This window comes from Osmerus eperlanus, chromosome 25, assembly GCF_963692335.1.
Source record: "Osmerus eperlanus chromosome 25, fOsmEpe2.1, whole genome shotgun sequence".
Taxonomy (NCBI): Eukaryota; Metazoa; Chordata; class Actinopteri; order Osmeriformes; family Osmeridae; genus Osmerus; species Osmerus eperlanus.
The window spans coordinates 10335243-10360036 of record NC_085042.1 but is presented as its reverse complement, the minus strand read 5'-3'; the positions used below and the strand labels follow the sequence as shown (position 1 = coordinate 10360036).

The window sequence follows — 24794 nt, the reverse complement described above, 5'->3', positions numbered from 1 at the left end:
GAAAACAACATGGAGTGATTCAGAACATTCAGTGCAGTGAGATGTTGGGTTTCAGAAATTAACCGTCAAACCAGTCATCTCACCTCAAGCACACTGTGTTGATCATTCAACAGACTATTGAGAAAACTGAAGATAAACCATACAGTTCACATAATACATGATATGAGGGTAATATTGGAAAATACACAATATAATGAAACATAACATAATAATGGAAACTATGTCAGTAAAAGAACACCGTTGATGTGGGACTGAACTGGTATGTACATGAGGAGAAAACACAACTGAGGAATTGTGTCTTTTGGCAGAATGTAGGCATATAACAGCAGACGAATATTGTAGAAAATACCACAATATATCCAGTATAGAGTTACAGCATTGTAGAGTGAGTGGGTTAGATACATTGCACTACCTCCAGTAGTACTCAAAAGTGCAGTTAATCAAAATGCTTGTTTTTCTCATCATGGTTAGCCAACAATAATAATGTTTCCTAGAGTCAAATTGGACACCCTTGAACAATACTTTGGATGATCTGTTTGGGTATTTGAAATGCATGAAAGATAAAATACTGCATGGCACTCTTTTGGGCAGCTTTTGTTATTCATGGTCAGCGTCAAGTAAAACTTGTACTACAATACATTGTAACATATGTTTAAAAAATACATAAGGCTTCAAGAACATAACTGCATATGAGGAGGGATTATGGTGGAATTGCACTTGAATGGGTTTCCTTTTCCACCCCATTAACCCACACAGACTTAATACTTTCAAAGTGGTTCATTATTGTTGGCACTCAAATGAAATACGCTGAGAAACTGAACCATTCATCAAAAAACGATCTGGAGCCAAAGTGCCTGAGCTACCGAGGACAAGTCGAAGAACAAAACACTTCTGCTGACTTGAATAAATTGTTGTCGGATGGCAAAGTGGGAAAAAAGCTTGTAGAACCTAACTTCACAAGATGGTGGGGCTTGGTGTTTGATAGTGGATTGTCTTGATTCCTGAGGTAGCTCAGTTGTGAAATTATTCTGATGCTGCATAGCTCGGACACTTTCCCTTTTTAATCTTGTATAAAAATACATTAACAAAGAATTCCATAATAACAAACAATGCTTTAGAAAATACAATTTCCTCGTTTTCACTTAAGATCCTCTTCCTCCGTTCTCGGCAGGTGTTACAAGGGTTGGATCAGACTTCAGTGCCATCGTTCAAGTTGTTCTGGAGTTTGACCTCCAGGTTTACCTGCTTGATCTTGACCCCAGCGTTGACCTTTCCGCTGATGTCCTGGGTCCGGTTCAGGATATTGATGTTGCGCACCGTGCAGTGCTTGGTGCTGAAGTTCTTCTCCAGGCACTTCTCCAGGCACACCTCCACCTTGGTGTTGAGGGGGTACTCCTCCGCCATCTTGGGAGCACTCTTCTTCTTCCTCCCGGACCGCCGGCACTTCCTGAACAGCAAGCAGAAGGCCAGCAGCACCAGCACCAGCAGGGTCACCGCGGCGATGCCCCCGCCCACAGAGCTGCCCAGTTGGGGGTTAAAGGTCGCGGAGGCCTCCACCTCCAGCCTGAGGGTCTTCATGTTGGTGCCATTCTTCACTTGGTCGCCTTCGTTGTCGTAGATGAGTGACTCGTCCAGCGTCAGCCGCCCGCTGCGGTCCACCAGGTCGCGGCGAGGGCGGCCGTTGCCGTGGGCACCAGTGTTGCCATGGGCACGGGCCAGCTGGTAGCTAAGCGAACGCTGGATCCGGGGACCAGATATAGACTCCGGCCCGATGACATAGATCACCTGCAGGTACCACTGATGCCCCGCCTCCACCTGTCAATCACCACAAGGAACACTTGGTGATTGGTTGAAACTTTACGACTTCATCACATCAACAGAAATATGGATGAAATATTAATCATTGGCCAAACCTTCAACTGTGGGTATAAGGGGGCAAACATCTGCCGCATATAGGAAAGATAGTTCATTACAACCAGCTGTGTGCTAGTGCTGCTCTTCCTGCCTGCTGACTGGGCTACAAACCTTGTACAGGGCATCCACCTTCAGGGTGAAGCCGTCCACACCTGGCATGCCTGTCATGGCCTGCAGGTCGGGAACATCCGACGCAAAGTTGGCCTCGAAGGGCACGTCGTGGAAATACCTGTCACACACGTCTGGCTGCTTGCGATCCTGTGGAGGCAAAACTCAAGTGACCACCACATCCCCACAGCAGCAACACCCTCTGTACATGCAGGAGCACAGCCAGGTCTGCTAACAACTAGAACCCTAACCCAACCCTAACCCAACCCCACCCTAACGACATACTCAACTACAAAACAACAGAAGCACATCTGTGTCTTCATTGGAGCTCCACCTATTAGAATCCTCTCTTGTACCTGATCTACTATACCTGCTCTCTTATACCTGCTCTCTTATAGCTGCTCTCCTATATCTGCTCTCTTATACCTGCTCTCTTATAGCTGCTCTCCTATACCTGCTCTCTTATACCTGCTCTCTTATACCTGCTCTCTTATAGCTGCTCTCCTATATCTGCTCTCTTATACCTGCTCTCTTATAGCTGCTCTCCTATACCTGCTCTCTTATACCTGCTCTCTTATACCTGCTCTCCTATATCTGCTCTCTTATACCTGCTCTCTTATACCTGCTCTCTTATACCTGCTCTCTTATACCTGCTCTCTTATACCTGCTCTCTTATACCTGCCCCACAGGAGCCTGGAACCAGTACAACCTGGAACTGGTGGACGGGCTGTCATGGCAGATGACATACCACGGTTTAAGATGCAGCTCTTATCAAACCATGGGGACACTACACCAGGATACTTGGATCTAGAACATTCTAGAGATCCTTCTACCTCTTTACACCAAGAACCAGGCTTGCTGTGTTAGGCCTCATCATGTAACACCAGACTACTGGTCAACAGGAGGGTTTGTTGGTATTCACATCCTCATGAGGGGGTTTGATTCGTCCCTGAGGGTGGAAGCAGCTCTGTTGTGTTGTGTGAGAGCGAGAGAGCATCTTTACCAGCAGCAGGAACCTGTGTTTGAGGTGCTTGTTGGGTTGGATGCAGCCGTACTGAGGCCCCTCGTTGTACAGGGTTCCTGTGGGGTCGAAGAACGGGACGTATCCATCTCGGCCCGTACACAGGTACACCTTCTCCAGCTGCAGCTTGTAGGCTGCGTTCAGGTTCTGCTCCGGGTTCCACAGCACCCTGCCGTACAGGGTCTGACCTGAGGGGGCAGCAGAGGGAGACATCGCAACCATGACGACTGATGCTTCTCTGCCAGCTCACTAGAACCTTACCCTTAAAGCACTTTATTATAAACTTGTCACTCAGACTGTAACAAACATTGAAAGGGACAACTGACTTTTGTTCAAGTTTGAAATCATCCCTAGCAGGCGTGTAGTTCCTCCCTACCCATGGAGAAGGCCCCCTTGTAGTCCATCTCAGCCATGGACACGTCTGCTGAGGCTGGGTCCAGCATGAAGATCTTCTCGTTGTTGCACAGCTGGAACTCTGTGTTGAGGGAGTAGACCACGGGGACCGGGCGGTTGGTCTGCTGGAAGGCGATGGGCACCAGGAACCTTTAAACCGGGAGAGACACGTCAGGGGACACTTTATGATGATGCACAACATCGAAGCCCAAGGCAGTTGATAAAAAATACATTTAGTGCACTTTATTCACTTCCCTTGAATGGGAAGAGGCAGTTTATCAAGGTGTGTGTGTGTGGGTGTTTTGCATTAAGGTGTGTGTGTGTGTGTTTTGCATTAAGGTGTGTGTTTTGCATTAAGGTGTGTGTTTTGCATTAAGGTGTGTTTTTTGTGACAGAGAGCCTGGTGGTGTGTGTGGAGGCGTACTTCTCCGGGGCGTGGGCGGTGCAGGACAGGGGCTTGTCCCCCGGGTCCAGCCAGGGCTGGGTGGGCTGGGCCGTGCAGGGGATCAGGAACATGGTGTACTCCCCAGAGTAGTCCTTCCTGGAACACACATCACACGTCAGGGAGCACCCCACACTGACATGACAGATTTTACATTTGGAATAAGAGAGGGATGCACACAACAAGTGAAGGTTAAATGTCCAATGTTTCACAGCCTCCTCTTTTCAGAGAGTGTAGATTGGTGAGGGAATTACGCAGAATAGCAAGACTCAGAACTGTATGTATCGGGAGTCAGATGGCTGAGCGGTGAGGGAGTCGGGCTAGTAATCAGAAGGTTGCCAGTTCGATTCCCGGCCGTGCCAAATGACGTTGTGTCCTTGGGCAAGGCACTTCACCCTACTTGCCTCGGGGGAATGTCCCTGTACTTACTGTAAGTCGCTCTGGATAAGAGCGTCTGCTAAATGACTAAATGTAAATGTCTCTGACACCAGGTGCAGCTACAAATTCCAAGTCCTGATCGACATGCGCTATTTGAGCCGTAATGAAGCCCAGCACTTTCAGCCCTCTTATTCTCTATGGTCATGGCTGCAACTGAGTGTCCTCCGCAGCGCTACCTGCTGTACGAGCTGGTAGCCCTCCACAGCTGGTACGGAGAGTCAAAGGACTGGGCGCTCCACAGAAGCTGCAGGTGGAACTCTACCCCCCCCAGGTGGTCTGGAGCCAGCAGCTGGGACTTGTGCCCCGGCAGGGTGTGGTGCTCTGGGACGAACTGACCTGGGGATTAGATGTACAGTATATATATTTAATAATATATAATACATGCTAACATATGCAGTGTAAGATGCTGTACCAACCTTTTCACAATACAGTCAGAGACTGTATAGAGCACAAACAGTGTTGTGCAGACTATAAACCAGGGGTACTCAATAGGCGGACCGCTGTCCGGATCCGGACCCAGATGCAATGGAATTTGGACCGAAGCCAAAATCAACATTCTAATTTAGTCATGATCCAAGCAAGTTTTCTGTTTGTTCATAATGGGCCACAATACTGAGGACTCACCTCTGAATTTGGCGTGGGTCTTGAATTCTATCACCAGTCGGCCATCTTCCTTGATGTAGATCCTGATGATCTGCAGCCTGGCTGAGAGCACGCTGTCTGTCTGGATGCCTGTGGGAGGAGAGCACACAGCTGGTACCACAGCTCTCTGACAGAGGGACAGTTAGGGTCAGGGTTATGGTTAGAGGGCGGGTGTTGTGTAGAAGGGGGGTCAGGGTTATGGGTAGAGGGCGGGTGTTGTGTAGAGGGGGGGTCAGGGTTATGGTTAGAGGGCGGGTGTTGTGTAGAGGGGGGGTCAGGGTTATGGGTAGAGGAGGGGTGTTGTGTAGAGGGGGGGGGTCAGGGTTATGGTTAGAGGAGGGGTGTTGTGTAGAGGGGGGGTCAGGGTTATGGGTAGAGGAGGGGTGTTGTGTAGAGGGGGGGTCAGGGTTATGGTTAGAGGAGGGGTGTTGTGTAGAGGGGGGGTCAGGGTTATGGGTAGAGGGCGGGTGTTGTGTAGAGGGGGGGTCAGGGTTATGGGTAGAGGAGGGGTGTTGTGTAGAGGGGGGGTCAGGGTTATGGGTAGAGGACGGGTGTTGTGTAGAGGGGGGGTCAGGGTTATGGGTAGAGGAGGGGTGTTGTGTAGAGGGGGGGTCAGGGTTAGAGGGCGGGTGTTGTGTAGAAGGGGGGTCAGGGTTAGAGGAGGGGTGTTGTGTAGAGGGGGGTTCAGGGTTAGAGGAGGGGTGTTGTGTAGAGGGGGGTCAGGGTTAGAGGAGGGGTGTTGTGTAGAGGGGGGGTCAGGGTTATGGGTAGAGGAGGGGTGTTGTGTAGAGGGGGGGTCAGGGTTAGAGGGCGGGTGTTGTGTAGAAGGGGGGTCAGGGTTAGAGGAGGGGTGTTGCGTAGAGGGGGGTTCAGGGTTAGAGGAGGGGTGTTGTGTAGAGGGGGGTCAGGGTTAGAGGAGGGGTGTTGTGTAGAGGGGGGGTCAGGGTTATGGGTAGAGGGCGGGTGTTGTGTAGAGGGGGGGTCAGGGTTATGGGTAGAGGGCGGGTGTTGTGTAGAGGGGGGGTCAGGGTTATGGGTAGAGGAGGGGTGTTGTGTAGAGGGGGGGTCAGGGTTATGGGTAGAGGAGGGGTGTTGTGTAGAGGGGGGGTCAGGGTTATGGGTAGAGGAGGGGTGTTGTGTAGAGGGGGGGTCAGGGTTAGAGGGCGGGTGTTGTGTAGAAGGGGGGTCAGGGTTAGAGGAGGGGTGTTGTGTAGAGGGGGGTTCAGGGTTAGAGGAGGGGTGTTGTGTAGAGGGGGGTCAGGGTTAGAGGAGGGGTGTTGTGTAGAGGGGGGGTCAGGGTTATGGGTAGAGGAGGGGTGTTGTGTAGAGGGGGGGTCAGGGTTAGAGGGCGGGTGTTGTGTAGAAGGGGGGTCAGGGTTAGAGGAGGGGTGTTGTGTAGAGGGGGGTTCAGGGTTAGAGGAGGGGTGTTGTGTAGAGGGGGGTCAGGGTTAGAGGAGGGGTGTTGTGTAGAGGGCTGGTTAGGGTTAGGGTTGTGGTGAGACTGACCGGTCCTCCAGAGCACGGTGTCGTAGAAGAAGGAGAATTCCATCTCTGTGTGGTGCTCCAGGGAGGCCCAGCCCCGCGGCGCCGTCACGTAGATGTAGGACACGTGCAGCGGAACCTGCACCGTCAGGAAGGACTGGGCTGAGTCACGCACCTGAAAAACACAGCAACATACACCTTATACACATTCTTATATACAGTCAGATATACATCTGCTAAACACAAAATTGAAACATGACACAGGCCAGGACAGTGCAGTGTGCTCTCTCCACCACTAGAGGGCGCTGAGTACCTGGAAGTCGGCTGTGACGGACCCTCCGCAGACGTCGATGAGCTCAGTCATGTCGTAGTAGGCGTCGAATGTCCAGATGCAGTTCTTCAGGTTGAGGTGCTTGTACAGCTGAAGGCTCCGGGGCTCACGCACGCTGGGGTTGAACTGGTACGGCCGGTCATAACCGGGGCCCAGAGAGATGCTGTCGAACGACACGTCATCCAGGAAACCCGCTTCTACGGTACACAGGGGGAAATGAGCTGGTTTTGTTTTGAGGATGACTTGGGTATCACTGTTGATCAATGGATTTGGAGATGATAATCCACTAACTCAGATGACTGTCGTGTGTGTGTGTGGTTGAGGTGTATTCCAGTAGTTCTGTGTGTGTGCTGCTGGTCCCATGCTCACCAGAGATCCCCTGCAGGTCTTTGAGGGTGACCAGATTGGAGCAGACGTGCTGCTGCCTGTAGATGGACTCAGACAGCAGGAAGTGCAGGTTGTGGAGGGGCATGGTGGACACTAGGGGCAGCATGCCGTCCTGGTGGGGGATCTGCACAGAGATGTGGATCCTGCAGAGGAAGAGAGCACCAGCTGCTTCACACCACACAGTCTGGCCAAATGTAGGAGACTCTGAAAGATTATTCAGTGCAGAGCCATTCTAGTCACCGTGCCAGCACCATGCTAGCACCATGCTAGCACCATGCTAGCACCATGCTAGCACCATGCTAGCACCATGCCAGCACCATGCCAGCACCATGCCAGCAGGCCCTGTCCTCACCGGTTGGGGTGCTCCTTGTGCTTCACGTCCAGGTACTTGAGCGTGGCGATGAAGGACTGGGCCTGGAAGCCGCGAGCAGTCCCAGTGGTGACGGGGGTGTGGCAGATGGAGCCGTCGGTGCCGATGGTGGCGATGTTGCTCCTCAGCGGGGTGCCCAGGTGCCCCGCCCGGTCCCGCGCCTGCGCCACGCAGCGCACATGGAAGCGGCGGCTGAAGTAGATGCTGTCCAGCACCTGGGGACACCGGCGCACAGCAGTGTGTTACACAGTCTACGATATGGAGGCAGACTCACACACTACATTTTACATTTAGTCATTTAGCAGACGCTCTTATCCAGAGCGACTTACAGTAAGTACAGGGACATTCCCCCGAGGCAAGTAGGGTGAAGTGCCTTGCCCAAGGACACAACGTCAGTTGGCATGACCGGGAATCGAACTGGCAACCTTCGGATTACTAGCCCGATTCCCTCACCGCTCAGCCACCTGACTCCACACTAGCCGTGTCAAGATACACACACACACTCACACACACACACACACCATGTGATTGACGCTGGTGAAAGGTGTGTTGTCGGTGACGGTCTCGAAGGGGGAGCGGGCCCCGCTGGCGTCGGTGGGCGCGGCCACCTCCCAGCTGAAGTGGACGGAGGTCTGGTTGATCCCGGCCTCCTCACAGCGCTGCCGGGTCACCGGGAACCCGGGGTAGTGGGGGTCGCAGGGCGTCACACACACCAGAGGGTACCCCGGGGAAGCAGTCCTCTTACTGCCCTCCTTGGTGACGCTGACGCCCTCCTGGACGCTGTCATAGTCAGCGAGGGAGACCACCTGGGGAAGGGAGGGAAGATAAGCAGAGTGTGGGAAAAGAGAGGGAGTAAAAGAATGATGGAGAGAAAAAGAGATGTAAAGAAGGCGGGAGAAAGAGAGAGACATGTTGTCAGTACTCCTCCTTCACTCAGATCAGCTGGCAAGAAAGAGTTTCTTATGTTGGGGGATTTCTGTACCAGAAACAAAGTTGGCCCTCAAAGTCATGTAGGTCACTACATTGTGCATGTATAATTTTTTTTATTCATAACTCTATTTTTAAAAGGCTGCACCTACAATAGCTTCCATCTATCATCATCATTCATCACACCAGATTCCCCATGGTTTCAACCCTAGGTTTTTCGTCCCCATTCTTGTGGAACAATTTTCAGACCTCAAGATCAGATGTATATGATGCCCTGGGGTCAGTTTAGGCAGCTGAACAAGAATGTTTACTAATGAATGTGGGAGGGAGCATTTGTAGTGTCATTATCCAGAACGGCAGATGTTCTGACAGGATGTGCCCTCGAACTGTAAGCACACTATAAATACAGGCTAATGATGTTGTGCAGCAGAACTGGAAAGAAAGTTCAGGTGTATTTATATCTGTGTTAAATATCTGCATCTGTCAAAGTGTAAAACTCACGATGGGCGTCGCCGGGAGGATGAGACTGCCTGCAGCCTCCTGGTCCAGGATGGTGACCGTTGCCGTGGTGATCTCTCCAAGCACCGCCTCCACAGGGTCATCGGGCCCCAGGACCAATGAGAAGGACTCGTGCCACTCCCGGTCCTCATTGGACAGAATCTCCACCTTGAACAGGATGTGGTCCATTCCTGAACAACAATATTAAGATTTGAAAAGGAGATAATATCATCCATGAACAAAACTAGAGACTAGCCAAGCCAGAGACTAGCCAAGCCAGAGACTAGCCAAGCCAGAGACTAGCCAAGCCCCTGAAGCTGGCTGTCTCAGGACCAACAACCCTATCTCCCGACAGAGGCTCAGGCAGACCCAGGCAGAGTCCAGGTACTGACCCGGCGTGAACTTCAGCACGCGGCTCTTGGGGTTGTAGTCGATGCCTGACTGTGCGGAGCCGTCCCTAGTGCTGCAGCGCACCTTGGAGGTGCGGTCTTGGTCTCCCCGCCGGAACACCTTGATGCTGAGTACCTCCACGCCATCCGGCCCAGGGGGCTCACGCACCTGGTAGGACGCCTGCTCAAACTGGACGGTGGGCGCTGGGGGCAGGAGGGGACAGCATGGTTTAAACACGTGGTCACTTTACACTGACCGTTCCTCCTGCTGCACTTTCTATTTGCACGTTGCTTTGGATAAAAGCTTTGCTGAATGAATGAAACTAAAGAGTTGTTTAGTCTTCCATCAAAGCGTGACAGAGCGTGAGCTCACCGTCCTCGTCGTTGGTGATGGTCACCGTGACAACATCGCTAACGCCCACCATGGCGCCAGTCCAGTGGTCTCCCAGTGGCGTCCCAAGATGCACCTGGAACTCCTCCTCGGGCTCGAAGACAGAGTCATCGTTGATGTGGACAGTGCAGTTCTTCACCTGCGGGGAGCACACACATGGTTCTGCTCTACGCTCCACACTCGTACATCATTTACAGGATCTTCACAGACATAAAACACCCTCATAAAAAGTCTGCTTTTCTGTCTGAAAACCTTGTCTGATCTTTAAAATACTAGCCGATAAAAACCCCTTCTATCATTCAAGCCACTGTGTTATTTTTTCATTTCTTCAAGTGGTGCTGACCTGACATGCCAGCAATTTAATAACAAGTGTCTCCATATAAATCCCCTCAAATAAAGTACTTTCATAAATGTTTATAGCCCGTATATCCATCTCTCGTTCCCCCGCCCACCTTCTCCCCCTTCAGGAAGGTGATGCGAGACTCGTCAGCGTTCCTCCTCTCCTGGAAGTCGTCCATCACCATGGCGGAGGAGGTGCGTGTGAAGCAGCGCACGGAGGAGGTGACGGCCAGGTCCCCGGAGCGCAGGACGGGGATGTGCAGCACGCTGTCCCTCTCCTTCACCACGTACGACGTCTTCTCAAACTGCATGCTGGGAACTGAGGGGCGGAGTCAGTGGTTTGAATGACATCCTCCATACCCATGACCACTGTGTTTCGGATGAAATGTGTATTATTATTGTTCATGTACATACTGTCCTGGAAGGACCTGGAAGGTGTGTGTTATTACAGTGGGGTAACGTACTGTCCTGGAAGGAGTGTGTTATCACAGTGGGGTAACGTACTGTCCTGGAAGGAGTCTGTGATGACGACGTCAGCCTGTGACGGCTCCAGCAGCACGGCGCCCTGTGGAGAGCTGAGGAACACGATGAAGGACTCTGAGCCCTCGATGGCCGGGCTCTGGATGTCGTCCACGATGGTGAGGCTGCACGTCTGACAGGAATAGGAGGAGGACCTGAACGCTGCTGCTTATATTCATCTACATATCTATATCTCTATGTCTACAGGTATACCATAGTTACACATATCCAGGCCCAGAAAAGGGTCGATTTTAAAGCCACAGTAACTTCTACGTTCTACGTATTACTGCTAAAAAAACAAAAAATGATTTCAAGTTGAAAGAAATAGATGAATATAATGTATATGTGAGCAGTGTTGTACCTCCTGTGTTGTGCCGGGTCTGAACTCCACCTTCTTGGAGCTGGGGATGTAGTCGACCCCGGGGGTGGCAGAAGGGGGGCTGGAGGGGCGCGTGGCACACCACACCGACGCCAGCGAGGAGACGTCGCTGCCCTGACGCAGCACCGGGATCTCGATGGTGCCTGGAGGAGGGGAGGGAGAGAGAGAGAGAGAGAGAGAGAGAGAGAGAGAGAGAGAGAGAGAGAGAGAGAGAGAGAGAGAGAGAGAGAGAGAGAGAGAGAGGAACATCTGTTCACACAGCGGAAACACTCTCTACACACCTCTGAAAGTGTTAAACATTCACTGTCTGTTACACACATTTGAATCGGTTAGGGCATGACTTGAACAATCATATTTTTAGGAAACTAAGCATAGTTAGGTGATTCAGAAAGATGACGGAAAAATCTCGGGAGAAGCACAGTGACTGACACTGAAAGAGGTTTGACAAGACAAAATGGGTCCCATAAAGGATCTAAAATGACATCCTTTAAAATCCTCCTCCTCCTCCCAGCTCTTACCGGCATCCTCGCTGAACGTGAATGTGGCGTTGCCGAGGGAGACGGTGGAGGCGTCGTTGGGCCCGTCGATGACCACCGTGGCCACGGTGATGTCGCCCATGCGGGTGTTGTCGGAGGCGTCTGCCAGCACGAGCTCAAACTCCTCTGAGAGCTCGTACTCGCTGTCGTCCACCAGCCGCACGTCGCAGGTGGACATGCTGATGCCGGGGCCGAAGATGAGGCGGCTGTCCCGGGTCATGCCGCGGGTCTGGAAGTCGGAGCCAGACTCCAGGCCCTGCAGGCTGCTGCCCTGGGCAGACTGACCCACCGTGTAGCACAGAGCCGACACCGTGCTGGACGTGTCACCTGGGGAAGGGGGGGGGGGGGGGCATTAGTGTGTAAAACGCACTAATGCCCCCCCCCTCCTGCTAGAAGGGGAACACTGTCCTGCTAGAAGGGGAACACTGTCCTGCTAGAAGGGGAACACTGTCCTGCTAGAAGGGGAACACTGTCCTGCTAGAAGGGGAACACTGTCCTGCTAGAAGGGGAACACTGTCCTGCTAGAAGGGGAACACTGTCCTGCTAGAAGGGGAACACTGTCCTGCTAGAAGGGGAACACTGTCCTGCTAGAAGGGGAACACTGTCCTGCTAGAAGGGGAACACTGTCCTGCTAGAAGGGGAACACTGTCCTGCTAGAAGGGGAACACTGTCCTGCTAGAAGGGGAAGGTTGTGACCCCTGACCTGTCCTCTCCACAGGGACGTGGATGAAGCCAGAGCTCTCGTTGGCGTGGAAGGTCTTCTTGTGGAACTGCAGCGTGGGCTCGTCCTCTGTGTCGTTGATGAGGACGCTGGCACGCGTCACCTGACCCAGCAGTGCGTACGCAGGCAAGCTCAGCTCCACCTGGAAGCTCTCCACGCCCTCGAACACCTGGTCGTCATTGATGATGATGGTGCACACCTTGGTGTCCTCACGCTCATCAAACTGCACCTGCGGGTGCAGGCAGAGGAATGAGGCTGAAACAGTCTTTATAACTAGAGCGTTCAGGCTGGTGTGTGTAGTTCAGAGCTGGTGTGTGTAGTTCAGAGCTGGTGTGTGTAGTTCAGAGCTGGTGTGTGTAGCGGAGGCGTACCTGCCCAGCATACTCTACGTAGTCCAGCTGTCCGGGCCGGGCTCCCAGGCCTGTGGTGGCGCTGCCCTGCTCCGTACGGCACAGCACGATGGCGTACTGGTTCAGGTTCCCTGTCCGCTTCACCGTCACCGCCACCGTGCCGGCCTTCTCACTCACGTTGTAGCTGAGACACACAGGAGCACAGCATGTCACTCACGTCTAGACAACACGGATGTTTACTGAGACTGAATTCATACAATTGTGTTAATTGTTAATACAACGCTCAACTTCAGTTGACATTTGTTTTTATTTCTGGGTATTTTAATGTATATGAAGCTAACCTTTGATACATTAATCACATAGCCTCTAGTACCCAAACATGTATGTAACGTGTGCAGACACATGTATGTAACGTGTGCAGACACATGTATGTAACGTGTGCAGACACATGTATGTAACGTGTGCAGACACAGCTGGAACACGTGAGGCGTGGTGACGTCTCACCTCTTGTGCTGGAAGCTGATGAGGGACCACTGGATGTGAAACACGTTGTCTTGGACCACGTTGGGCTTGCTGTCCTTCACCAGGAACCTGAACAGGTCCATGGTCTCCTGGGAGCCCTGCTGACGCAGCACGTAGCGCACCAGGCCCAGGTTGATGTCGGCTGGGAGACGAGGGACACGTTAGAACAACAACCTTGAGGATTCAGGGGGATTCAGGGGGACTCAGGGGGACTCAGGGGGACTCAGGGGGATTCAGGGGGACTCAGGGGGATTCAGGGGGACTCAGGGGGACTCAGGGGGACTCAGGGGGACTCAGGGGGACTCAGGGGGATTCAGGGGGATTCAGGAGGATTCAGGGGGACTCAGGGGGACTCAGGGGGACTCAGGGGGATTCAGGGGGATTCAGGGGGACTCAGGGGGACTCAGGGGGATTCAGGGGGTTTTAGGGGGATTCAGGGTTTGTCGTATGAATGTAGTTGAGACGGCAGGTGTGGGGAGATAAGCTGCTCTAACTGCTTTTCCTTCCAGTCCCACTAGTGTTTGGTAACCAGTGTTGGGTACCAAGTGTTGGGTACCTTGAGTGAAGGTGGAGATGGGGGCGCCAGGTTTGAGCTTGCTCTCCAGGAAGCCATGTTTGGGCTCGGTGGTGACCTGGTACACCAGCTGGCCATCCTCCGTGTCTGGGTCCATGGTCAGCAGCTCCTTCTTGGAGATCAGATTGGTGGCCTGCACAGTACACACACACAAACACATACATTACTGAAAAAAGCAACAAAATAAAGAAAATAGCATTCTGTAATGTGAACATTGTTAATATTTCATGATTTTCCAACCAGTCACCTTGTTGTCCATGTACTCCAGCCACTGCAGGCCCAGGTTGGTAACGATACGAGGGGTGCCATCGTCAACGGGAAGAATCTCAATCTTAAACTTCTGAGGAGCAGCTGTCATGACCTACAGAAGGACATTACACAGGGTTAGGGTTAGACACCATTGGGAAAGTAAATTTCCCAATCTGCAAACAAACAATTTACGTTTTTTCACTATGTTCAAAACCCAATCTTTGCTGTATTTTCTAAAGAGAAAATGTTGTCAACAAAAGTTACAGTCTACTGAGGAACTCACAGATGTGCTGTCAAATTCTAATTTCAAACAGAAGTATAAAACAGCAAAAGAAACAGGAAAGAGGCGTACACACACCTACACACACCCACACAGACACACAGACCCACACACCTATACACCCCCACACACACCCCTACACACACACACCCACACACACCTACACAGACACACACCTACACACACACCCACACACACACAGGTCACCTCCTTCCCATCCTCCTCCACCATGAAGAAGTCGTTGGTGCCGTCGGCCACAGTGAAGCTGAAGTGGTCCTTGAGGGAGTTGCTGCCGTCGTGGTTGTAGCTGACGCGGTTCTGGTACACGTCCTCCATGGAGAAGCTGCTGGTCTGCCTGTAGTGCTGCCCGCTGCTGGTCCGCTCGATGGTGCCGTGGCGCGGGGCCTGGACCACCATGAAGATGATAGAGTCCTCCTGGAGAGGGGGAAGAGGAGGAGGAGGAGGAGAGATACTGAGTAAAAACACATTTGAGTGAAAGAGTTCAAAACAGGGAAGAAAGTGATTCAGACGAGACTGAAGATGAGGTAAACAGTTGTGATTTTATTTTGGAAAATGAAGGGCGCTCAAAGGTTCTGTGAGATAACATAAAAAATGTCTTCTGAGGATTTCTAAGTGTGGAACCTTGTCTTTTATGTATCTAGCATCAGCTCAAGTAGCTACACTGATTAAATATTGAATACAAGAGCCAAAAGAAAACTGCCCTAGGGTTAGGGTTAGTACTGTGCTGCACTTTAATGGTAAGTACACCACAAACATGATTGACATGATTACACAGGAGGCAGACTAGTGTGTAGTATGTGTGTCTGTCCTAGTGTGTAGTATGTGTGTCTGTCCTAGTGTGTAGTATGTGTGTCTGTCCTAGTGTGTAGTATGTGTGACCGCCTCCCTCACCTCTGTGTCTGCGTCTGTGGCCTTCAGCTCAAACTCTGTGATGGTCTTCCTCACGCCCTCCTGCACCCTCATCCCCGGGATGTGCAGCAGTGGCAGGGAGTCGTCCACCGGACGCAGCGTGATGGAGAACGTCTGGGACACCTGAGCACCAGAAGACACTGTCACGACTCATCTAGTAACATCACGGTATCAGGGATCCAGTATAGCTACAGGTTAGGGTTAGTATAGGGTTAGGGTTAATAGAGTTAAGGTTATTAGGGTTAGGTGTGGTATAGGGTTAAGGTTAGGTACCTCGTTGACTCCGTCCGACACGGTGAAGGAGAACTCATCGGCGTGCTTCTCCTCTTCACTGGTGTGAACGTACTGGACCCCTCGAGACGCCAGGTCAGCCTGCGTGAAACTGCTGATGCCAGTTCCTGGGTGTGTGTGTGTGTGTGTGTGTGTGTGTGAGTGTGTGTGGGTGTGTGAGTGAGTGTGTGTGTGTGAGTGAGTGGGGGAGTGTGTGGGGGAGTTTGAATTGTAGGTTAGGTTAGCTGTATTACATGAAGATACATCCACAGTAAATACATTCACACATTTAGTCTAAACAAACTAGACATAATTCATACAAACAAAGACATTCCACGGGATTCAGATGGCTGAGCGGTGAGGGAGTCGGGCTAGTAATCTGAAGGTTGCCAGTTCGATTCCCAGCCGTGCCAAATGACGTTGTGTCCTTGGGCAAGGCACTTCACCCTACTTGCTTCGGGGGGAATGTCCCTGTACTTACTGTAAGTCGCTCTGGATAAGAGCATCTGCTAAATGACTAAATGTAAATGACTACATGTAAATGTAAATGTCTCCTAGAAGCACGCAGCATCAACTAGTCAACAAATATTTGATTTAGCTAACTTCATCCATTACATTTTCCATGTTTTATTCATTCAGCCGTGTTGGAGCTGTGCCTCTCCACCCCAGCCAGCAGGGGGCAGGCTGAGAGGAGCTGTGAGGATTATAGACACACAGCTCAGGCTGGAAGAGATACTGAATGATATGTAAATGTATGTAATGCTAATACACAGCAATGTTCCTGCATATTTCAGGCATGAAGCCTTTCTTTAACAGAAGGGTATCAAGAGAAGGCATCATTAGAATGCATGAATGACTCAGAGACTTGAACTCTCTGGCCTGTCAAGGCAGCTCACTCCAACACCACACATTTAACAGCATCACTTGTGTGATTCCATTTCAAACACAGATACCCCCCCCACACACACACGGTCAGTCACCTGGGTTCCCAACATGCTCCAGGCGTCCCAGAGCTGGCTGCTGGGTGACGCGGTACAGCAGCTCGCTGGGCTCACTGTCCTGGTCGCTGGACGACAGCTGCTGTGTGGTCAGCTTCTTCACAGAGTTCTCCTCCAGGACCAGACCCTTGTTCACCAGCACCGAGGGGGGGAGACGGTCCTCTGGGGGGAGAGAGGCTTGGTAAGAGACGTGAAAATAAAGAAGGGAAACAGGAAGGGAAACTTTGTGTTACAAAGACACCGATGGACAGAGAGTGAAAGAGAGGAGAAAATAAAGAAGCACGAGAGAAGGAGCGAGAATGAAAGTTGGATCCACCTAGAGGCAGCGCAGCACAAGAGTTACAGAGATAGAATCTGATAAAGAAAATAGATCAAAAAGGAGAAAGATGAGACAGGGGGGGGTGTTCCTCCTCCAGGAGACGACAGAGGCGTACCAAGCACACTGATGATGAAAGACTGGTCGAGCAGCTTGTTGCCGTCTGGGTCCACCAGGTCAAACCTGAAGGAGACACTTCCTCCTGGCTCACCCTTCTCATGTCTGTACTCCAGCAGGCCTGCAGGACACACACACACACACACTGCTAGCTCACCTCCTCAGAGCTACATCACATCTGGCACTGTCTGTGTAGCACAACATACCATCCCTCAGACAGTAATATCTAACTGCAGAACGGGATCATGAAAAACCTTGAGAGTTTAGGTTGGTTTAGCTGCAGTTCTATGGGCGTAGGTGAAGCCCTCTGACACTCTTGTAAAAAGGCCTCTACAAATAAGATTTGATTTGATGCAAGCGCCAGAGAGAGCATGGGGAGGGGAGCGAGGGGAACCTTTGTTGATGTCCTGCTGGGTGAAGCTGCGCAGGGTTCTGCTGGTGGAGATGGGCTCCTGGCGGCCACTCCGCCCCAGTACCAGACGTCCAGCGGACGGGTCCTGCGTCAGAACGTACGACAGCTTCAGGCTGTCTGAGTCCACGTCCGTCCCCCTCAGGTTCTGCTCAGTGATCTTGGAGGACGAGCCTGGGAACACACCGAAGTGATGGTGCCCACACCAGCACAGCTCAGTGATGATGCCCACACCAGCACAGCTCAGTGATGATGCCCACACCAGCACAGCTCAGTGATGGTGCCCACACCAGCACAGCTCAGTGATGATGCCCACACCAGCACAGCTCAGTGATGATGCCCACACCAGCACAGCTCAGTGATGATGCCCACACCAGCACAGCTCAGTGATGATGCCCACACCGCAGCTCAGTGATGGTGCCCACACCAGCACAGCTCAGTGATGGTGCCCACTCCAGCACAGCTCAGTGCATTGTTACGGGATTGCCAGATTTTACTTGCTATTCGACATCATGAGAAACAGATTGTTGAAATTGTTTCCACCTATCAAAGTTAAAGTTGCTACAGAGACAGGAGAGTAACATGTCCTAACAGACATGTCCTGTCCTGTGTGTCTGACACCTCCGTACCTGAGGCCAGCTGCAGGCCGCGGTTAATGGTCATGCGTGGTCCCTCGCTCCTCGTCAGGTCCATGGTGAACTCCAGGGTCCCTGTCTCGGTGTGGACCCCATCGGTCAAGGAGAAGCCCAGCTGGTCACTGCCCCCACTGGCGGTGTCGGGCGTGTACACCAGCAGGTGGTCCAGTACGTCCTGGTAGGAGAAGGAGGCCCCCTGGGGCAGCACGCGGCCTGCCAGCAGGGGCTGGGAGTAGAACTGCCGCCGCCGCAGCTTCCCTGGGGAGGACGACAGGCTGAGCAGCTGTGTGTGTGTGCAGCGTACAGACACACACACTTTCACTTTATGTAAATATTGATTTGCTATCAATATACTTCACAATATACTTCACTTGATATTAGAAAATAGGGGTGTCCGTGTATGTGTGTTCCAGTACCATAGGAGGGTTTCTTGGTGATGGTGATGACGATCTCGTTGTCAGGAGTGTCCTGGTCCAGGACGTGGAAGGAGGAGTTGGTGATGACCACCCCGGAGTTCTCCTCTACATGAACACTGCTCACAGACACCACAGGCTGCCTGTCCTCCTGGCTCTGGAGCACACACACACACACACACACATCTTTGTAAGGTCATCAATTCATCTCCAGGTCTGAGCAAAGCTAAATGATGGGTTTCTGGGGGTGGGATTGGTTTGCTTTCACACCAACCCGTAACCATAACAACCACCAAGTGATCAATCACTTCAATCAGCCGGGGAAGTCTGAAGTTATATTTCTTCACTATAGAAATCTAAATCAAATTGGAGTTTGGAGCATTTAACATTGACAGACTTGTACGATAATACCTATTATTGATAGTACTCTACATTCAAGCCATGAGGTTACATCCGGTGAAGAGATGTGGTTCCATCTAGCAGACCTGCTGACGTGCTCACAGACCTGAATGTCCATCAGGATGCTGAAGGCCTCGGTCTGGCTGGAGCCGTCGCTGATGTAGAATTTGACTGAGTCCTGGCGGGCGCTCCGCTGGGCGTCCTGGACGTAGAAGATGGAGTCTGACATCAGCTCCTCCACCGAGAACGGGCCCTCCGGGGTGATGACGCGTGCTCCACCCTGAGAGCCCCCTGGGAGAGAAACCAAGCACGTGAGGCTGGTGGAGGTGAGGCTGGTGGAGGTGAGGCTGGTGGAGGTGAGGCTGGTGGAGGTGAGGCTGGTGGAGGTGAGGCTGGTGGAGGTGATGCTAGTGGAGGTGAGGCTGGTGGAGGTGAGGCTGGTGGAGGTGATGCTGGTGGAGGTGATGCTGGTGGAGGTGAGGCTGGTGGAGGTGATGCTAGTGGAGGTGAGGCTGGTGGAGGTGAGGCTGGTGGAGGTGATGCTGGTGGAGGTGAGGCTGGTGGAGGTGAGGCTGGTGGAGGTGAGGCTGGTGGAGGTGATGCTAGTGGAGGTGAGGCTGGTGGAGGTGAGGCTGGTGGAGGTGATGCTAGTGGAGGTGAGGCTGGTGGAGGTGAGGCTAGTGGAGGTGAGGCTGGTGGAAGTGAGACTGGTGGAGGTGAGGCTGGTGGAGGTGAGGCTGGTGGAGGTGAGGCTGGTGGAGGTGATGCTAGTGGAGGTGAGGCTGGTGGAGGTGAGGCTGGTGGAGGTGATGCTAGTGGAGGTGAGGCTGGTGGAGGTGAGGCTGGTGGAGGTGATGCTAGTGGAGGTGAGGCTGGTGGAGGTGAGGCTGGTGGAGGTGATGCTAGTGGAGGTGAGGCTGGTGGAGGTGAGGCTGGTGGAGGTGAGGCTGGTGGAGGTGATGCTAGTGGAGGTGATGGGTAAACTGGGTGTGTAATTTGTATTTTATATAGCAGATGCCTTGATTGAAAGGCTCCTGGAAGACTGTAGATATCATTCAGAGACGATCCAGACAGTTCTGAGCTCTCATCACTGAGTTAGCATCTCTGCTGCTGTCATCCGCCCCAGCTGAAGGCCTGTCAGGGTGATGACACCGCAGTGCAACATGTCAGCCTGCTCACCAGACACTCTGCTGGGCAGGACTCCTACCAGACACTCATCCACCAGCCACAGATTCTCTCTGGTGCTACTTAATGTTACCCTATGCATGAGTAGCATAGTGTGTGTGTGTGTATGTGTGTGTGTGTGTGTGTGTGAAAATACACGTAGGTACAGTGTTTGTGTCGGGTGCACCCTCGATTCATGAATAGAAAAGGAAAACAGTAAATCAAAACTAAACAGTTGTGTGTGTGAGACAGCATGTATCTCCACACTGGCCCAGCCATCCCCAGACTCTGTGGCCCTTGGGGGCCAAACCATATGAATGAGTCTCAATCAGTCTGCCTAGCCTCCTGAATACCAACGCCTGCCCCCCGGGTCCCGACTCTGGATCAATGCCCCAGCAGACAGGAGAGGAGAGTTCTCCCAGACACATGGAGGGAAGACAGCCCCATGGTAACACAGAAGCTGTCTGCAGGAGAGTTCCCACCACACACAAGACACGTCTGATACAGCACAGGTGCCCCCAGCAGTGCTGACCTGTGTGTGTGGTCTCGATGTGGCCGTACTTGGGAGGACTGACCATCCACACCAGCAGCTCACTCCTGGGTGTGTCCACATCGGACACCAGGATGTGATTGGTGGACAGCTGAACCCTCCCCCCTTCCTGGACCTAGAAGCAATCAACCACAGAGCAGACATCAAATGTAGGGCAACTGTGTGCATCTGACTGACCATCAACATCAGATAGTGGCTAGTTTGCATCAGCTCTGGTTAGTGAGACTAGAGGCTAGTTAGCATCAGCATCTATATACGTAGTGTGTGCATCTGTGTGTGTGTATCTCTGTGTGTGTATCTGTGTGTGTGTGTGTGTATCTGCTGCATACCTTCATGCCACTGCGTACTGTGACCACAGGTGGCTGGCTGGGCTTGGACGTGATAGTGATGGTGAACATCTGGTTGTCCAGGCGATTTTTGTCTGCGTCGAACACCACAAAGTGGAAGATGTCTGTGACTGGCTGGTTCCCTGTGCCGAAGGAGGTGACGTACCTGGAGGGAGGAGAGGGTTCCTGGATGAAGCTTCACCTCTCTCTCTACATGTCCTCCCTCACTTCCTGTTTCTGTTCTTCTGCTTTCAGTCCTCTGCTGTTTTAACAGCCCACACTGGAGAGGTGCTGCGCTACATCACTCCTGACCCAAAGCATCAGTTCAGATCTCTACAATGTAGTGAAAAGCTATGAATAAATACATTTTCCTTCAAATCTGTTTAAAAAAAACACCCATTTTGGTGACACAGTCTGGTGAGTCCTAAAGGCTGGGAGCGTCACTGTAATAATAGGTAATGTGAACATTTCCTCAGAGATCTTTTCATAATGTTAGCGTGCTAATAGCACCAAAGCTAATAGGCTCGGCTCATTATGGAAATGCTGCCAGTTAGCAAGCTGGCTTACACCTCAAAGGAGCCCTATATTGCACAGATGGGAAGTTTAGCCTAAGATAATTAGCAACGCTAATACATGACAGTAAATCTGCCACAAAATAATGGGAAAAGAACTATGCTAAATGTTAATTAATATGAGATTGTACAGGTCCCTGCAACACTAAGAGAGAATATTTTAACATCTCAACACAAACTGTTAATGTAAATGAAAATAAAATGACTTGAGTGAAGAAAGTAGTTTGGAACTAAATCAATACTTGTTGGGGTGTGTGTGTTGGTGTGTGTGACGGAGTACCGGATGCGTTGCAACTGGATGTCCTGCATGGTGAAACTGGAGGACTCTGCCAGCTCCTGGGGGGATCCTCTCACCGTGAGGGTCAGCAGGCCGTACATGGGCACCGACACCAGCTGCACCCAGACCTGCTCAGACGACGAGCTGTCGTCCTGCACACACACAACTGCTAGTATCTGTGTGTGAGGTGAGTGTGTGTGTATGTGTGTGAGTGAGAGAGACTCACGGTGTAGGCCAGGTGTGTGTGTGTGATGACGGTGCTGCTCCTCTCCTCCACCTCCAGACTCAGTCGGGCGTGGGGGTCTCTCCTCGGCCCGCCCCCCCCACCCCCCTGCACCAGCACCTGCACCACGCCCGTCACCATGGACACACCATCGCTTACAGAGACAGTGATGGTGTCGTCGTCGTGGGAGCGGCCGGCATGGCGGTACTGCAGGACCCCCCGGGTCACGTCACTGAAGGAGAAGGTGTCGCCTGGACACACAAACAATGCTCATACCAGCTGGGTGTGTATGGGTCTGTATGGGTATACATATGGGTGTGTGTTGTGTGTATGGTGTGTGTTCCTCACCACTCCTCATCTCTGTGTGCAGGTGTGTGTTGAACAGGGTCCCGTGGAGTGGAGCCTCCGCCAGCTCAAACTGCAGCTCATCTGGAGACGTATCTGCATCTGATACAGCCAGCTGCTGTCCTCCTGCACACACACACACACACACACACACCACAGAGTATTTAGAGGCTCTGCCCCCAGGGATAGCCTCCAGGTTTGTGTGTGGTGTATGGTGTGTGTGTGTGGTGTATGGTGTGTGTGTGTGGTGCATGGTGTGTGTGTGTGGTGCATGGTGTGTGTGTGTGGTGCATGGTGTGTGTGTGAGAGCTCACCAAGGGCTGCTGTGCCCCCAGGGCTAACCTCCAGCAGGGGGTCCAGGATCAGGAAGACAGGAGGCTGCTGATGATTGGCCAGCAGGTGGATGGAGAAGTCCAGCTCTGGACTGGTGTGGTCCCCATCAGACACTGATACACACACACACACACAGGTTGAAAAGAGACTCATTAAGCTGTATACACAGACCCACATTCACACACATACACGCGGTGGTGTACACACACGTCCCCACTCACACACGCATGCACACCCAGATATCCAGTAATTAGCATGTACTTCTTGGAGAGGAAGTTTTTAAAGAGCACTGTAGGGGGATCTGACACACTTACTGATGTTAACTCACAAATATGATATGAATGATAAACCCTATAAATCTCCTTCCAGCAGGAGTAGAATTAAAGATTGAAATCAATGCCCATAGTTAGCTAATGCTGCCCCACTACAACAACCACCATCACACTGAAGAAGGAAACAGTATAATCTATAATGAGCTGGTCTGGGTCAGAGCTGACCCCTGACCTGATGCGGATGGGATCAGAGGGCTGGGGTGGTCATGAGGTGGGGTGGTGTGAGGTGGTGTGAGGTGGTGTGGTGTGAGATGGGGTGGTGTGAGGTGGGGTGAGGTGGGGTGGTGTGAGGTGGGGTGGTGTGAGGTGGGGTGAGGCGGGGTGGTGTGAGCTGGGGTGTGAGGTGGGGTGGTGTGAGGTGGGGTGGTGTGAGCTGGGGTGGTGTGAGGTGGGGTGGTGTGAGGTGGGGTGGTGTGAGGTGGGGTGAGGTGGGGTGGTGTGAGGTGGGGTGGTGTGAGCTGGGGTGGTGTGAGGTGGGGTGAGGTGGGGTGGTGTGAGGTGGGGTGGTGTGAGGTGGTGTGAGATGGGGTGGTGTGAGGTGGGGTGAGGTGGGGTGGTGTGAGGTGGGGTGGTGTGAGGTGGGGTGAGGTGGGGTGGTGTGAGGTGGGGTGGTGTGAGGTGGTGTGAGATGGGGTGGTGTGAGGTGGGGTGGTGTGAGGTGGGGTGGTGTGAGGTGGTGTGAGGTGGGGTGGTGTGAGCTGGGGTGGTGTGAGGTGGGGTGAGGTGGGGTGGTGTGAGGTGGGGTGGTGTGAGGTGGGGTGAGGTGGGGTGGTGTGAGGTGTGGTGGTGTGAGCTGGGGTGGTCAAGTCAAATGGAAAGGAGAGTGTGAAGATGGACATGCAGCTAACCATAACCTGCTGCTAGAGTCCTCAGATACTAAATCTGATTCAGCAACGTTCTGCAGGTCACACGAGGGGCTTATAAGATGAGTTCTGTTCTGGGAAAGATCCTGTTCCTGAAGTGGAAGTTGACAAAATGTGTGGAACTGTCCTGAAGTGTGTGTGTGTGTGTGTGTCTGCGCGCGCACAAGAGAGAGTGGGGAATAAAAAGAGACACTGAGAACTTTCTTTTCACTTTTGACTTCCTTTCTTAGGGCGGGTGTGTTTTATGGCCAGCGAGTCCTTGTGGAATTCTAGGTGTGTGTGTGTGTGTGTGTGTGTGTGCCCTCACTACAGTACGTGTAAGAGGCCAGTAAAAGCCTGCCGCCACAGTGCCACCAGAGAAAGAGAAGCCATCAGTCTTTGCTGCAGACCAATAAACACGCCAGGCAGACAGTGGAGGGGTGAACACCAGGTCAGGAGGATTGGTAAAGGGGAGGAGAGAGGGGGAGGAGAGAGGGGCGACTCTAAACCCAGTGGGGAAGGAGAAAGCCACCATAGAGGAAGAAGATGAAGGGAGGAGGAGAGAGGGGGAGTGATTGTCTCCTGCTCTCCAGAACAACAAGGAGAGAATATAGATCTACCTGTGAAATAGACATTCAGGGACTCTGGGAGACCTGTGTTTGGGAAACAAAACATTATAATAGGTTATATTCTGCTGTGACAGATAGGAGTCAGTCAGCCTGAACCCAGGGATTGCGGTGGCTGAGTGGTTAGGGAATCGGGCTGGTAATCTGAAGGTTGCCAGTTCGATTCCCGGCCGTGCAAAATTACGTTGTGTTCTTGGGCAAGGCACTTCACCCTGCTTGCCTCGGGGGGGAATGTCCCTGTACTTACTGTAAGTCGCTCTAAGAGCGTCTGCTAAATGACTAAATGTAAACCCTGCTGGTGTGTGTTTGCATGTGTCCTCACCTATGAAGGAGTACTGGTAGAGCTCCTGGAGGTGTGCGGGGGCTGGGGGAGGGCGGTACTGGATCCTGCCCTGATTGATGTCCTCCTGGCTGAAGGATCGCACGGCTCTGTAGGGTTTGTCTCTGTGCTCCACCACACCTGCACCAACACATCATCATGTTACCACCACTCCTGCACCTGCATCCTCATGTTC

General features: G+C 52.3%; 1 protein-coding gene and 1 long non-coding RNA gene across 2 annotated transcripts in view; both read right to left on the bottom strand.

Moving 5' to 3' along the window:
• Positions 1-83: 83 nt before the first annotated feature.
• fras1 (Fraser extracellular matrix complex subunit 1) overlaps positions 84-24794 on the bottom strand; it is a 57607-nt gene continuing 32896 nt past the window's right edge. The window contains exons 24-65 of the mRNA XM_062451056.1: positions 24602-24739; positions 24274-24306; positions 22461-22592; positions 22150-22272; positions 21805-22052; positions 21582-21730; positions 20733-20895; positions 20386-20518; positions 18796-18980; positions 18294-18447; positions 17872-18135; positions 17228-17416; positions 16835-16954; positions 16383-16562; positions 15406-15530; positions 15115-15255; positions 14410-14637; positions 13921-14034; positions 13656-13806; positions 13082-13241; positions 12599-12761; positions 12210-12456; positions 11489-11833; positions 10953-11113; positions 10577-10724; positions 10186-10391; positions 9716-9872; positions 9346-9546; positions 8957-9144; positions 8050-8334; positions 7511-7743; positions 7141-7301; positions 6754-6968; positions 6465-6615; positions 4941-5048; positions 4493-4652; positions 3861-3977; positions 3420-3586; positions 3026-3231; positions 2026-2172; positions 1914-1943; positions 84-1815 (exon numbers count right to left, since the gene is read on the bottom strand). Coding sequence (XP_062307040.1) covers positions 1189-1815; positions 1914-1943; positions 2026-2172; positions 3026-3231; positions 3420-3586; positions 3861-3977; positions 4493-4652; positions 4941-5048; positions 6465-6615; positions 6754-6968; positions 7141-7301; positions 7511-7743; positions 8050-8334; positions 8957-9144; positions 9346-9546; positions 9716-9872; positions 10186-10391; positions 10577-10724; positions 10953-11113; positions 11489-11833; positions 12210-12456; positions 12599-12761; positions 13082-13241; positions 13656-13806; positions 13921-14034; positions 14410-14637; positions 15115-15255; positions 15406-15530; positions 16383-16562; positions 16835-16954; positions 17228-17416; positions 17872-18135; positions 18294-18447; positions 18796-18980; positions 20386-20518; positions 20733-20895; positions 21582-21730; positions 21805-22052; positions 22150-22272; positions 22461-22592; positions 24274-24306; positions 24602-24739 — 7553 coding nt within the window. The 3' untranslated portion in view covers positions 84-1188. The remainder of the gene's footprint in view (positions 1816-1913; positions 1944-2025; positions 2173-3025; positions 3232-3419; positions 3587-3860; positions 3978-4492; positions 4653-4940; positions 5049-6464; positions 6616-6753; positions 6969-7140; positions 7302-7510; positions 7744-8049; positions 8335-8956; positions 9145-9345; positions 9547-9715; positions 9873-10185; positions 10392-10576; positions 10725-10952; positions 11114-11488; positions 11834-12209; positions 12457-12598; positions 12762-13081; positions 13242-13655; positions 13807-13920; positions 14035-14409; positions 14638-15114; positions 15256-15405; positions 15531-16382; positions 16563-16834; positions 16955-17227; positions 17417-17871; positions 18136-18293; positions 18448-18795; positions 18981-20385; positions 20519-20732; positions 20896-21581; positions 21731-21804; positions 22053-22149; positions 22273-22460; positions 22593-24273; positions 24307-24601; positions 24740-24794) is intronic.
• On the bottom strand, positions 2302-2957 carry LOC134011877 (uncharacterized). Its single transcript, XR_009928513.1, has 3 exons — positions 2701-2957; positions 2589-2644; positions 2302-2378 (listed from the first exon to the last, which is right to left on the bottom strand). It is a non-coding gene; the product is annotated as an uncharacterized LOC134011877 (long non-coding RNA).